The sequence below is a fragment of the Rhinopithecus bieti genome, unplaced genomic scaffold (assembly GCF_001698545.2).
Source record: "Rhinopithecus bieti isolate Rb0 unplaced genomic scaffold, ASM169854v2 scaffold_4673, whole genome shotgun sequence".
NCBI lineage: Eukaryota > Metazoa > Chordata > Mammalia > Primates > Cercopithecidae > Rhinopithecus > Rhinopithecus bieti.
The window spans coordinates 353,352-366,942 of NW_016804438.1; the positions used below are offsets into that span (position 1 = coordinate 353,352).

General features: G+C 39.5%; 1 protein-coding gene across 2 annotated transcripts in view; it reads left to right on the forward strand.

Annotated features, from left to right (window-relative positions):
- Positions 1-217: 217 nt before the first annotated feature.
- Positions 218-13,591, forward strand: part of LOC108527170 (AT-rich interactive domain-containing protein 1B-like) — a 279,894-nt gene continuing 266,520 nt past the window's right edge. For both annotated transcript variants that reach the window (XM_017868328.1, XM_017868329.1), the window contains exon 1: positions 218-415. In XM_017868328.1, coding sequence (XP_017723817.1) covers positions 230-415 — 186 coding nt within the window. In that variant the 5' untranslated portion in view covers positions 218-229. The remainder of the gene's footprint in view (positions 416-13,591) is intronic.

The window sequence follows — 13,591 nt, forward strand, 5'->3', positions numbered from 1 at the left end:
TTCCTAAAAGTAAAAAATAAAATTTCTTGTATCCATCTACAAGAAATGCCTAAGAAAGGCATCCTTAATGCCTTTCTGAATTTTTTGTCAGGTCATTGTTTTTAATATTTTCAAAACTTAAGGATAGTTGTGTTATTAATGCATATGTTAACATAACAAAAATTTCTGCCTTTGTAATAAAGAATGAATTAATAAACCGACTTCTTTGATGTCTTCACAGGGCAGCCCAATGGATCCAATGGTGATGAAGAGACCTCAGTTGTATGGCATGGGCAGTAACCCTCATTCTCAGCCTCAGCAGAGCAGTCCGTACCCAGGAGGTTCCTACGGCCCCCCAGGCCCACAGCGATATCCAATTGGCATCCAGGGTCGGACTCCCGGGGCCATGGGCGGAATGCAGTACCCTCAGCAGCAGGTTTGTGCTGGTCCGCCGACCCCCTGCTTTTTTGTGATAGTTTTGTGTTTGCCTTTTGCTGTCCACCGAAGATGGATGTTTAAGAGAATTAGGGGGCATTGCACGGATTTTCTGCTTTAATTTGTATTGTTTCTATAATCACAAGTATAATTTTTTCTTTTAAAGATGGAAAGGTGCGCTTCTTAAAGTGGACAGAATACTCTTTGGTAGAAGGGCAGCGGGACCAGCTGTATTTGATAGATGCACTGTGTCATAAATTTGCAGCAGATTATAACAGATGTAAGCTCTGAAGTGAACTTGGCATTCTAACATTTCTGTCAGACTGTGTCAGATTTTGAGCTGTGAATAGACTATCTTAAGGTGAATTTTCAAGTCATTTAAAAGTCTTTTCCATGAGGATGACATGAAGGTTTTAAAATTAAAAAAAAAAAGTTTAGTCTCCCAAAGTTATTTTGCTTTCATTTCTTAACAAATTATTTCTTCCGTACCTTTTGGAAAAGATTTCTGTATTTCATATAAGAGGATTTGATATGCATCTGTTTTCTTAGGTCTTGATGGGTTTTGTGTTTTTACTTAAAAAAGACTTTTCCTGCTCTTAAAAGACCCAACATTTTCCTTCTTTTCTCTAGAATCAAATGGTGTCACCTTAGATGACCATTTACCGTCTAACAGTAATAAACCTAGTCTTTTGGATACTTGAAAGAATACCCCTTTATGCTGGCTGGAGGAAGGATGAAATTTGGAAAAGACTCAATTAGATTCAGACTTGTTAGGGTATTTAGTTACTAGGAGCACCAGAAAGACTTATTTATAAATCGCCATATCATGCCTAAACCCTCAGGGAGTGGGTCGGGCTGCTGCTGCTGCTGCACATTTTACTGCCCCAGGCTGGGGCGTCCCATAGTGCTGCCACCGCAACCGACAACAGGGCTTGACAGTGCCGTCTCAGGAAATGCTGCCATCTGACCAGACATCTTTTGTTGAGGGGGAAAAATTAGATATAACTTCTGTTCTCTCTGACATGGATATGGAGAATGATTGATCATACTTTCCATGAGACATAGCTGTATATTAACAGTTCATCAGTAGGTTGCTTCTGAGCCTTCTGGTTTATACACTATTTGATCTGTTTTGTGAATTATTGTTTATTTCATTATTATTGTTATTAATTTATTATCGAAATTTATTGTAATTATAATTGTGTAAGTCTATGTTATAATAGCATGACATGGTGGCACCCTCCTGTAGTTCCAGCTATTCGGGAGGCTCAAGTGGGAGGATCTCTTGAGCCCAGGAATTCGAGTCCAGCCTAGGCAATGTATCGAGACCCTAAAAAAAAAAAAAAAAAAAGAAATAAAGTAAGTCTTTTATTTATATAATAAGAAATAAAATGCTGTTTTTCTTCTTTATCTTTGCTCCCACTTGGATTTTTTTTTTTATGTTAAGGCCATTATGGGGGAAAATAGAGGTAGCTCAGCCTTTGAGTCCTAGATGCAGATTGAACACCCTTTGCTGTTGTCAGAAGACCTCACCCCTCAATTACTGAAGGTTGCCCACTCAGAATTCTAGCAGTCAGTTGCATACTTAATTGTTCTCTTAATGTTTTCCACATTATTCCTTTTTGCCAGCAATATTTTGCTGCCTAGAGTAAAAATCTTTAGTTGTGGCTGCTAATTGTGAGAGGGAAATAATTTGTAAATGATGAAAAGTAAGGTGAAAGAGTTGCGATTTTCTCTCCTTCATTTTAGTTTTATTTTATTTATTTATTTATTTATTTATTTATTTATNGTCTCGGCCTCCCAAAGTGCTGGGATTACAGGCTTGAGCCACCGTGCCCGGCCCATGTTAGTTTTAAAGCAACTTCACCTTTAGTTGAGAGGAAGACGGCCCAGGCAGCTGGCTGCTAAAGTCCCCATTGCACTCCGTTGTTGATTTTATGTGGGAGCTAATAGCTGTGGATGATGCTCTGGCCACAGGAAGAGAGCAGAGGTGGGAGGGTAGTAAGAAGTAGTGGGACAGGCGGAGAGAAGTGGATGGTTGCCACTCTTGGTCTCCCTACCTTGCTTTTCAGCATGTTTCCCTGATGTAAGATTACAAAGTCAGTTTCAAAAGGTGCTGTTCATGGCAAGCAGCCGGATCTCCCTGGTCTCTGAAGGAGTTCAGTCTTACTAGAAGTTCGAGATGTTGGCTTAGTTTCCAGTCCCAAAGTGGGAGTCAAACAAATGGAGTGGGTGTGCAAAGAATGATTACCTAGGAAATGTTTTTCATTATTTTCTTTCCCAAATGTGTAAAGCTAAAAGTAGAGGACATACACAAATATATAGAGTAATCTCAATTTTCTTAGCTTCTTCCATTTATTTAATCCCTGTGACTCTTAAACACTTTTTAAATCCAATGACGCTTAGATTTATTTGAAGGAACAAATTGATGTAGATTGCCCATCAAGTATTTCAGCAAATTTTTAATTAAGATTTTAGATTAGATATTTTACTGCTAACCAAAAGAAATACCCAGTTCTAATTAAGCACAGATCTTTCTGATAATGAAAGGAAAATAGTCTATCTGGTAAGAAATTGAATATCCTGGCTGCAGAAGTGTCGAACTTTCATAATGAGTTAATCAAAGTCATAGGTCTAAATAATCTGTATTGCCTTTTTACCCTTTCATTTAGTTAAATACAGCTTTGAAATATAGTATCTTGTTTTAAAATTTAAAAGGTTAAAAATAACGGAATGCACTTTTGAATGTGTATAACATTTTAAAGAAGACATACAGCTTTTATAATACCAAGGTCATGTGAACAGTTCTTAATAGTTTTTGAAATGGAAAAAAATAGTGAAGATCTAGAGCAAAGGTTATTAGAGCACATGCATTCATTTTTTTAGCTTGAGCCTGTGTTCTTTGTGGAGGAATTTTCAGTGAATTGCTTTGTTTCTGAATTTTGGATAATTATAAATTTGTCCACAATGAAGGTCCTGGCACTGTGATTGGCTGCTGGTCCTATCCATCTTCCCTTAGGATTAATGTAATTGGCTAAGCATTGTTGTAGTTGGGGCTAATAATGTTCTTCGGGGAAAAAGTTGAAAGATAATTATGACATTGAGTATTTATTGAGTGGACATCACCACCTAGGCATGACTTTGCTTTGGATGGCTTCCAGAACTTTCTGTGTTTGGTTTGTGAACCTCTAATGAGCTGAATCCAGTTCATTTAATACTGCTCATATATTTCTGCACAGGATTAAAATGCAGGAATTCAAGTTTGTAAATTGAGTTGCCCACTTACCAGCTGAGTGGTAAGTTGTCTTTGGCTCAGGGGTCACAGTTTGATTCCTGGCTGGCATTCTGCTCCTGTGATATGAATTTTAAATAGTATTTTGTTAGAAAGAACTGCAGTGCTGATGTGAAATTTAACATGGAGAGTATCACTGTTTATTTTTTTGTCTCTGAAAGTCTGAAGGAACTGGCCACTGACTGTGTTTGATTTTAGTATTACCCTGGTGGTCTTTGATTTGTATGGTGATAATTGTGTTTTTGAGATATACTCATGACTGGATCTTTGAAGCATGACGTGATAATAGTACATCATTTTAGTCTTTATTAACTGGAACTAGATTTGTGGTCTTTCACTTGCTGATTCTCCCACATCATCAGGCAAATACATGGCTAAACAGATTAGTTTTGCACGGTGCCCTAAAAACTAGTCTACTTGGGTTTTTATTGCGTTCGGGGGGGAAATGAATTTTCTATGCCTCTGTGGAGAATGTTCTGCCTCCAGGCTTCTGGAATTCAGACCTGGGGTTGGTTAACAGAAGTACCTTGGCTGATTTCATCTATTAGACAGCTATACAGAAGATGCATAATTTTTAAGGTTACTAGAATCTGACTCTTGAGTTTTTCAGATTTAAAAAAAAAAAAACAAAAAACCTTAAAGACACCAAGATATACTTTGCTGGATCAGGAATGCCGATTTTGTTTCATTGTTCTTGTCCTTTATGATCATAAAATGATCATAAATGGTACACCTAGGCCTTTGCAAACTCTTGTTTTAAATAAGATTTTCATATAAATGGCACCCAGCGAGAAATAGCCTTACAGAAGCTAAGCTATTTTATTTGTGTCAAGTAGATTTCAAATTATGTATAGACTGAGATTTTCCCTGAGTTTTTTGTAATTGGGTTGATATTTTAATTATTCTCTATAGGTTTGATAATATGATGCCTGTTGGAATTATAAAACAGGGCAAAAAGAAAAAAGCAAAATGAGAGATTTAAGTTCATGAGTGCTTTTATGATGGGAAAACATGACTTTTTTAGTTTTTAAAGGCGTATCTGTATTGTGAAGAACTTTAAAGCAGGAACATAGACGATGATCATTGTTTTGAAATAGAAAATGGCAAAATTAAATATAAACTAATTATTTTTGTTAAGGTGATTCATCTGAACTTATTACTTCATATTGAAGTAAAAACAATTCAAAACAGGTTTCCTTGAAGAGGGCTTGTAAAAGATTGTTATTCTAATTTTGCTGCATGTTTTTTGAGTAAAATATTTATTTCAGAACATAAGCATTTTATTTGGTACCTTCTTAACAGCCAAAACACTTCTTCCAATGCAAATGTTTATTTTGGCAGCAGATGTTTCTAAAAATGAGACAAACATTACAGTTGTTTGGCTAAAATAAATGTTTCCTTTGGGGTTATTAAAGCAGCTAGGCAATTTCTAGGGTTTCTACCTGTGTTAATTTATATTGTTGATCTATTCAGGAAAAAAAAATGTTTCTTTTAAATGTAATTAAAGCCATGTTTTGATATAGTTTGTTTGCATGATAGCTCTGAAAAGTAAGGATGAATGGGGAGAGGAAGACTGGTTTAAGACTTAAAATTCCAGAGTTTTCATCATGAAATGTTTATTATGATTCAATCTTTGAATCCTAAATGTGAATTCAATACTCAGGGCTTAATTTTTGTTTTATCTAAAAAAGAGCTTAGACTTCCTATGTTTGCAACTGTGATGGTGTGTCCAGGATGAGAAAGGATAAGTTGACTTAGTATAATGGAGAGGAATGGGTGCCTGGTGCCTGTTTTACATTCAGACTCTTAATTTTTTGATAGTCTTTATATTTACTTAAAGATGCCTGTTCATATCTGTGTGCACATGTATGCTCCCACATGTGTTTAAAAAGAACATTCATGTGACAATAGCATTCTCCTGTAATGAAACATATGTGTATATGTATATTTATATGTTAAACATATTTGTGGATATACATATATAAACACACAAATAAGATGAAGATGAACACTTTGGCCAGTAAAATAATGAAATGCTGTGAAATTTCACTATGTTATTTATAGCATTTTCATGCATTCGTGTTCTGTACTAAGAGACTTGGAGCCCAGCTGATTTGCTTGTGCACCTGAAATGTCTGGATGCCCTTCAGCAGATTGCAGATTTTTATAAATAATGGCCTTTTGTTGGCCACATTTTGTGGTGGTTTCCTCAGTTGTTCTTCAGCAGTGAACATGAAGGTATTTAAGGTTTACCAGCAAAATACATTTATACCTCACATTTCTGCTTCCAAGTAGAGAGCAGATGCTACTGACTGTGATGCCAAAGCTCCCTGTAGATGGAGTTTTGTAGTAAGAAAATATTTTTGGGCTGGGCACGGTGGCTCACGCCTGTAATCCCAGTACCTTGGGAGGCCAAGGTGGGCAGATCACGAGGTCAGGAAATCGAGACCATCCTGGCTAACATGGTGAAACCCTGTCTCTACTAAAAAATTCAAAAAAATTAGCCGGGCATGGTGGCGGGCGCCTGTAGTTCCAGCTACTCGGGAGGCTGAGGCAGGAGTATGGCGTGAACGTGGGAGGTGGAGCTTGCAGTGAGCCTAGATCGCACCACTGCACTCCAGCCTCGGCAACAGAGCAAGACTCCTTCTCAAAAAACAAACAAACAAACAAACAAACAAACAACAACAACAACAAAAGGAAATATTTTTGAAAAGATTTGTAAATTCCTGTAATACCTAACTGGTTTTGTTTACTTTTTATATTGTATTTGGGTTTCAACGTGTTTGAATTGTGACATTCTTAGAACGATATATTAGAAGAGATCGCATTTCAAGTTAAATACAGATTTTAAATCTTTAGCCTTTTTCTTAAAAGTGAGAGATCAGATTTTACCTGAAAGTTTAATGAGAAAATGTGAGATGATTTCACTTTAACTTGGAAAGCTGCTTTTATATTAGGATGTTTATATTGATACATTTGTTTTTTATCTGTACATTTACATTATTCTCAATTTTCTAAGCTTATAAACAGTATATAGCGCCTGTTCTCTGCTGGTAGTTTATACTGTTTTGTCGTGTACTCATGAGTTCCACTATGTATTTTGCAATATAGACTTTCAACCTAAAATATCTGTAAGATTTTCTATTTTATTTTTGAGATGTAAATCTTAAATGTATGTTTTATTTTTAATTTTTAGAGACAAGGTCTTGCTGTGTTGCCCGGACTGGAGTACAGTAGCATGAACATGGCTCACTATAGCCTTGACCTCCTGGGCTCAAACAGTCCTCCCACTTCAGCCTCCCAAGTATTTGGGACTACAGGCATATATCACCATGCCCAGCTAAGTTTTACATTTTTTTGTAGAGACGAGGTCTCGCCATCTTGCCCAGGTTCGTCTCGAACAAGTGTGTGTTTTAGGTAGCATTGAATTATTTGAGTATATTTTAAATAAGTGTGATTTATTTGCTTTCACCAAAGAAACATTAAGCATGATATTTCTGTTAAAATGTTAATAATTCAAATAAAGGTAACAGTCGACATCAGTAAAATCAACCAACCATATCCCTTCAGTGCTCCTTGAAAAACAAACGCTAAACAACAATGGAAATCCCACAAGAGAAATGGAAAGTTAAAGCGATTAAGTGACGTATCTTAGACAAGTGGTTCTCAAACTTTGCTGAATGTTAGAGTCTCCCAGGGCATTAAGAAAATCCTGCCACGGATGCCTAAGGATGCCCATATCAATGACATCTGACTGTGAAGGCCTTAATCTCCCGTGACTGCCCTGTGAGTCAAGGTATTAGAGGGAGGCCACGTCAGCAAGCGGGGGCAGCTTACACCCTCTGGAGGCTTGGTGGTGATGGCTGGTTCTTGGCCCACTCGGTGAATCAGAAACTCACCACTGACCCAAAGGAATGAAATGAGCCCAGAACCAGGAGCTGGGATGGTTGAGTCCTTGCCTATTAATGTCTAATCTGTGTGTGATACTGGGAAAATCTGGATCTCATCGTGCTCCTTTGCCAGATGAGAGGGTTGGACTATAAGACCTCCCAGCTTGGATTTCCCCTTTAAAGTAACAATAAGTGAATGTCTTTTCATTTCAGTATTAGATTTTTGTTTGTTTGTTTGTTTGTTTGAGATGGGGTCCTGCTGTGTCACCCAGGATGGAGTATACGATCACAGCTCACTGCAGCCTTGACCTCCTGGGCTCGGGTGATTCTCTCACCTCAGCCTCCTGAGTAGCTGGGACTACAGGTGCATGCCACCACACCCAGCTAATTTTTAATATTTTTGTAGAGACAGGGTTTTGCCATGTAGCCCAGGCTGGTTTGAACTTCAGGGCTCAAGTGATCCACTCGCCTTGGTCTCCAAAGTGCTAGGATTATAAGCATGAGCCACCATACCTGGCCTCAGTATTAGATTTTAAAGTCTTGTTATTTCAACAGTCTTGTGAAATGTATGGGCTGATGCTTGACAAATTGTATTACTATAACTGCTGACCCAAATTCTTTAAAATTCTTTTTAAAAGAGAAAAAGGTGTTTCTTTCTTCTTCAAAGATTAGCAAATTGTTGGAAGCAGTCTAATAAATTATTTTCCAATTCTTAATTTTATTGTTTTTTTAAAATGAATGCGTTCTCAGATAAGGTCTTTGTTCTGAGAGAACCTGGTATGTGTTAGATGTATAGAGTGCAGCCTGTCCTTTTTGATATGTAGAAAATCTTAAGGTTGACATTCTTGGAATCACAAAAGGAAGCAAAGAGAGATCTAGCAATTACTCATTTTTAAGACATTGTTACTTTCTAAGTAGTTCTGAAAAGAAGTATATATTGTACAACATTGTGACAAATTGTATAAAGTGAAGTCGGGATAGAAATAAGTTTCAAGATTTATGTTCTATGCATTACTTTAACTCTTTAACTCCCATGAGGTAGGCTATATGGCTTTGTATTTTAAAACAAGTTTTTTTTTCTAAAGGCAAGAAGTTTTTTCTTTTATGTTAATAGCCAGCCAATAGTTAAATTCTTTATGGCAAAAAATTCTTTATGGCAGTTTGATTATTTTTACATGTAACAAATTTATTAAAGCTATTTGCCCTTATTATAGTTTTGAAAAGGAACTTTAAAAGTTAAATCTGTAGTTGTGAATGAAATTAAGAAAACTCTTAAGCCAAGAAGGTGCAGAGGAAGAAGATGGGTGGGAGCGTGAGGGAAATAGGGAATTATAAAGAAGCAGCCGTCTCGCTTCTCAGAGTGGCCTGTGGACCCCTCCGCAGAGCCAGGGAGCCTTGCTTAATCCAGGCTTCGTCAGGCCTCGAGAGCAGCTCTGCAGTTGGACTCGAGTTTAGAAATGTTTGGGATGTCCTGGATTTGAGATCTGAGTGTGGGTAGTGTGCGTGTATAACACAAACATCCCTTGCCTACTTAAATAGCCGCAATCCAAAATTTTGGTCACTAGATAAACAGCAGGAGTTACCCAACTTCCCAATTCTTACAGAGAAATGTGTTTAATTTAGAAAGCAGACCATATTCCAAAGAATGAGCCAAATTCATCTCCCTTTATTGATATTGACTTGGTAAGAGCATGCTTTTTTTTTAAATAACTACCAAGCAAACCAACCTGTAGAATTGGCTCTTCAGGGTTAGTCAAAGGCAGGAATCCAAGTCAAGATCTATAAAACACTGAACATTCAGAAACAAAGTCAGACTAATGTTAATAGCAAAAATACGCAGGTATTAGAATTAAAATGCAAAACCTGTCATTGCTGGGGTAATTAAGTTTTACTTAATGGTCCTGAGACATGGCATAGCCAGCCTCACTTGGCTAGTTATAGTAGCTAGTCCTCAAGAGAGCTGGAGACAAACGTCTTTTGGAAGAAAGCTTCAGTCTGAGATGCACCGCAGAAAAGACAGCTACGTAGGGATGGTTTTCCAGCCTGAGCTGCCAGTGATAGCGAGAGCATGCCTGAAAGCAATAGCTCTTAAAACGCTCTAAGTCACCGGGGTCTGTCGGGGGCTGGGGGAGGGATAGCATTAGGAGAAATACCTAATGTGGTGCAGCAAACCAACATGGCACTTTATACCTATGTAACAAACCTGCACATTGTACACAGTTAACCCTAGAACTTAAAATGTAATAATTAAAAAACAAACAAACAAAAAAGCTCTAAGTAAGGATTAGATGTTTCTTTATAATCAGTATCATAATCATTGTTTCCAAAGAGGACTGGGAAAAGGAAAAGGCCAGAGTAATTATTGGCCTATGGGATCTGTGACCTCAGATGCTTTCTTAAAAGGGTCAGCCAACAAGGAGGCTTCCATTTTTTTCTTTTCTTTTCTTTTTTTTTTTTTTTGAGAGAGTCTCGCTCTGTGCCCAGGCTGGAGTGCAGTGGTGCATGTCAGCTCACTGCAAGTTCTGCCTCCCAGGTTCACGTCATTCTCCTGCTTCAGCCTCCCAAGTAACTGGGACTACAGGTGCCCACCACCATGCCCGGCTAATTTGTGTGTGTGTGTGTGTGTGTGTGTGTGTGTGCGTTTTTTTGTTTTTTTGTTTTTTTTTTTTAGTAGAGACAGGTTTCACTTTGTTAGCCAGGATGGTCTCGATCTCCTGACCTCGTGATCCACCCGCCTTGGCCTCCCAAACTGCTGGGATTACAGGCGTGAGCTATCGTGCCTGGCCCCCTTTTTTTCAATTAGTATATTACCTTGAGATTTCTTTTTTTTTTTTTTTTTTTTTTTTTTGAGACGGAGTCTCGCTCTGTCGCCCAGGCTGGAGTGCAGTGACCGGATCTCAGCTCACTGCAAGCTCCGCCTCCCAGGTTTACGCCATTCTCCTGCCTCAGCCTCCAAGTGGCTGGGACTACAGGCGCCCGCCACCTCGCCCGGCTAGTTTTTTGTATTTTTTAGTAGAGACGGGGTTTCACCGTGTTAGCCAGGGTGGTCTCGATCTCCTGACCTCGTGATCCGCCCGTCTCGGCCTCCCAAAGTGCTGGGATTACAGGCTTGAGCCACCGCGCCCGGCCTACCTTGAGATTTCTAGTAGGATCTTCAGTTATCCCAATAGTCATTTTCCAGACATCTTAAGGATTTACATCTCTGGAGGTTCTCCTCAGTGCCCTGGGCTTCATGGAGAAATAGGGCCTACCTTCTTTTCTTCCTACTTGTGGGTCCTGTGCCATTCGTTAGGGGTCATGGAGACGACAAGGTGTTACTCTTCAGTAATTGGCCAAAATTTGATGGTTAGTGTCTTAGTTTCTTTTCTATTGCTATAAAAGAATATCACAGACTGGGTAATTTATAAAGAAAGAAAATTTATTTCTTACTATTCTGAAGGTTGAGAAGTTAAAAGGGATGGTGTTGGCCTCTGGTGAGGGCCTTTTGCTCCTTCATAGCTTGGTGGAAGGCATCACAGGGTGAGAGGGTGGGAGAATGCCGGCTCAGATCTCTCTTCCTCTTCTCATAAAGCCATGAGTCCAATTGTCGGGGACCTCATTCTGATTACCTTATCTAATTGATTTCTGAAGTCCCTACCTCCAGTCAACATGTGAATTTGGAGATTAAAATTTCAACACATGAAATTTAGGGAATACATTCAAATCATAGCAGTTGGGGAGACGAGGAAATACTAGAATTCCCTTCAGCTGCCAGAAAGAGCTAATCTCTTCTTTCTGCCCTAGTGTCTCTGGCTGAGTTCTCACCCGTTCTTCTTCCTCCTTAGCTTCAAAATAAAAGGATGGGAAGAGTGATAACTTGGTCACATCACTGGCCCTTAGTCTTCATGGCATCTGATGTATCACAGCACACTTCCAAGAATGGTGATAAGGCCATGAGAGTGATAAGCACACAGTGGAGAATGAGGCATGAGGCTCCAGGAGGGATTCCAGGTCTGACCAAGAAATCACCACTGCTGCGGAAAGCCACCAAGGTCTGGCAAGGAGCATCATGCAGTGTGCTTACTTCCCAATCAAACTCTGCTATGATCTAACAAAGAATTTAAGTCATGTGAATGTACACAGGCTGCAAGAGAGGCTGCAGATTTGATTTCTGATTTCTAAAGTTTGGAGGCAGGACTTTTTGGTTGCTAACTCTTTATAGGGAACACAGAACTGTTCTCGACAGTTCCAAAGTTTTTCTTGTGTAAAAATTTCCCTCTTCAGTGTCGCCTCCTATAGTTTTCCTGTCTCAGTACCTGGTAGCTCCTTCCTGCCCACTGCCTGGGCCACAACCTGGTCCTCCTCTGTTTCTCAGCCTTTAAATCTTTTTCTCAGCCTTTCAACCTTTCTCAGCCTTTTTCATCTGTTCTGACCTTTGTGTTTCCTTTTCCTCCTGCTGGGAAGGCTTTTGGCCTGGTCTTGCGGGGCTTGCTATCTCAGGTCCTTGAGACATTTCTCTGACTTAAGTAAAATTGCACACTCTCACTGCCTCCTGCCGTATTCTGTTTTCTCCAGTTCTCTTATCCCCTCCTGAACCTCACTCGTCTGATGCTTCCATTAGAACATATGCCCTAGACTGGCAGGGACTGTTTTCCCCAGGTGTGGACCCATCATCTAGAGCCCTACATGGCATTTCACAAACATTTCCAAACTACAAATAAAGAAGTTGCTGAATCGTAGACTCTGACCAGTGAAATCTGTCCAGCTTGTTGCAAAAATGTCTTGTGTGTTTTAGCCATGTATCTGCCTCCCATGGTTAGCTCCGAGGTGGGCTCGTTCACCAAGGCTTTCATAGTTTCCACTAGAATTCCTGTGCCCAGGTGCTCTGAGAACGAAGCCTGCAGACAGCTGCGGGACTGTGTTTTTAATGCTGCTTTCAGATTCCTAAGGAAATTTTGATGCCTGAGAGATTGTTCTAGCAGAGTGGTTTTCAGTCTTGCTCATTTCAGTGTGTGTCATATCAGGGATCTATGTTTCTTCCTCTCTGATTCTAACCCCATTGAGTAAATCGGAGATGGCTGCTATTCTGCTGTAAGGCCCGTCATGTCTCAGAATGATCCCTTGTGCTGGGTATAATACCTCGGTCTGGAGAAGGTTGAGTCGGATTTGGTGTGTGTGTGATGGGAGCTAGGTTCTTCATCCCAACACCAGTCATTCAACAGTGCTTACTGAAGAACGTTGCCAAGTAGTTAGGATGCCGTACATACAAAACAGATGTTCTTCTGTTAGCGATTTGCTGCTGGAGGGAAGAGAGTTCTAGTTCTACCATGTGTGGTGGAAGAACAGGGCCTGGAAGATGGGCTTTGAGCCTCTGTGGTGAGGGCACAGTTCACATCCATGTTTGTGCTGGGATCATGGAAAGGGCTTTGATGGCATTTTAGTTCTCTGTCGCTGAGTGTTTGGACCCAGACTTGATTTTCACAATGCTTTATGGGGTGCTGCCATTATGCATACACTGCATCGTAGCCCGTTTCCAAAGCAGAGGGCATGGCTATGGCTGGAATGACAGTTGCACCTCAGAGTAGAGGAATGAAATTTAGGTTGCATTCTTAAAAATCATCACTGTGTGCTTTATTCTGGTTGAGGATCTGTGATAGATAAATAATTTTGATGACGATAATGGCAGGAATGTGGTGCCTCCATGTAACTATCATCATCATCGTCTCCTCTCTGGGCCCAATTTCTTATTTGTATCATTTGAGAAGTTGCCTCTGGATGACAGTAAGAAAAACAGCAATCTCTGTGCCAGGTCTTATGGTAAGTCCTTTTACATGGATGTTCTCCTTTAATCCCTGCCATCTTTCTATTCATCTCCATTTTATGAATAGTAATAGTAGCTCATGTTTATTGAGGGTTTACTCTGGGTCAGGCACTTGCTTGTTTTGCTTGTTTTATATGGATTAACTCACCCAGTCCTTGTAATGGCCTCTGAGACGGGCATTGTTATATAGTCATC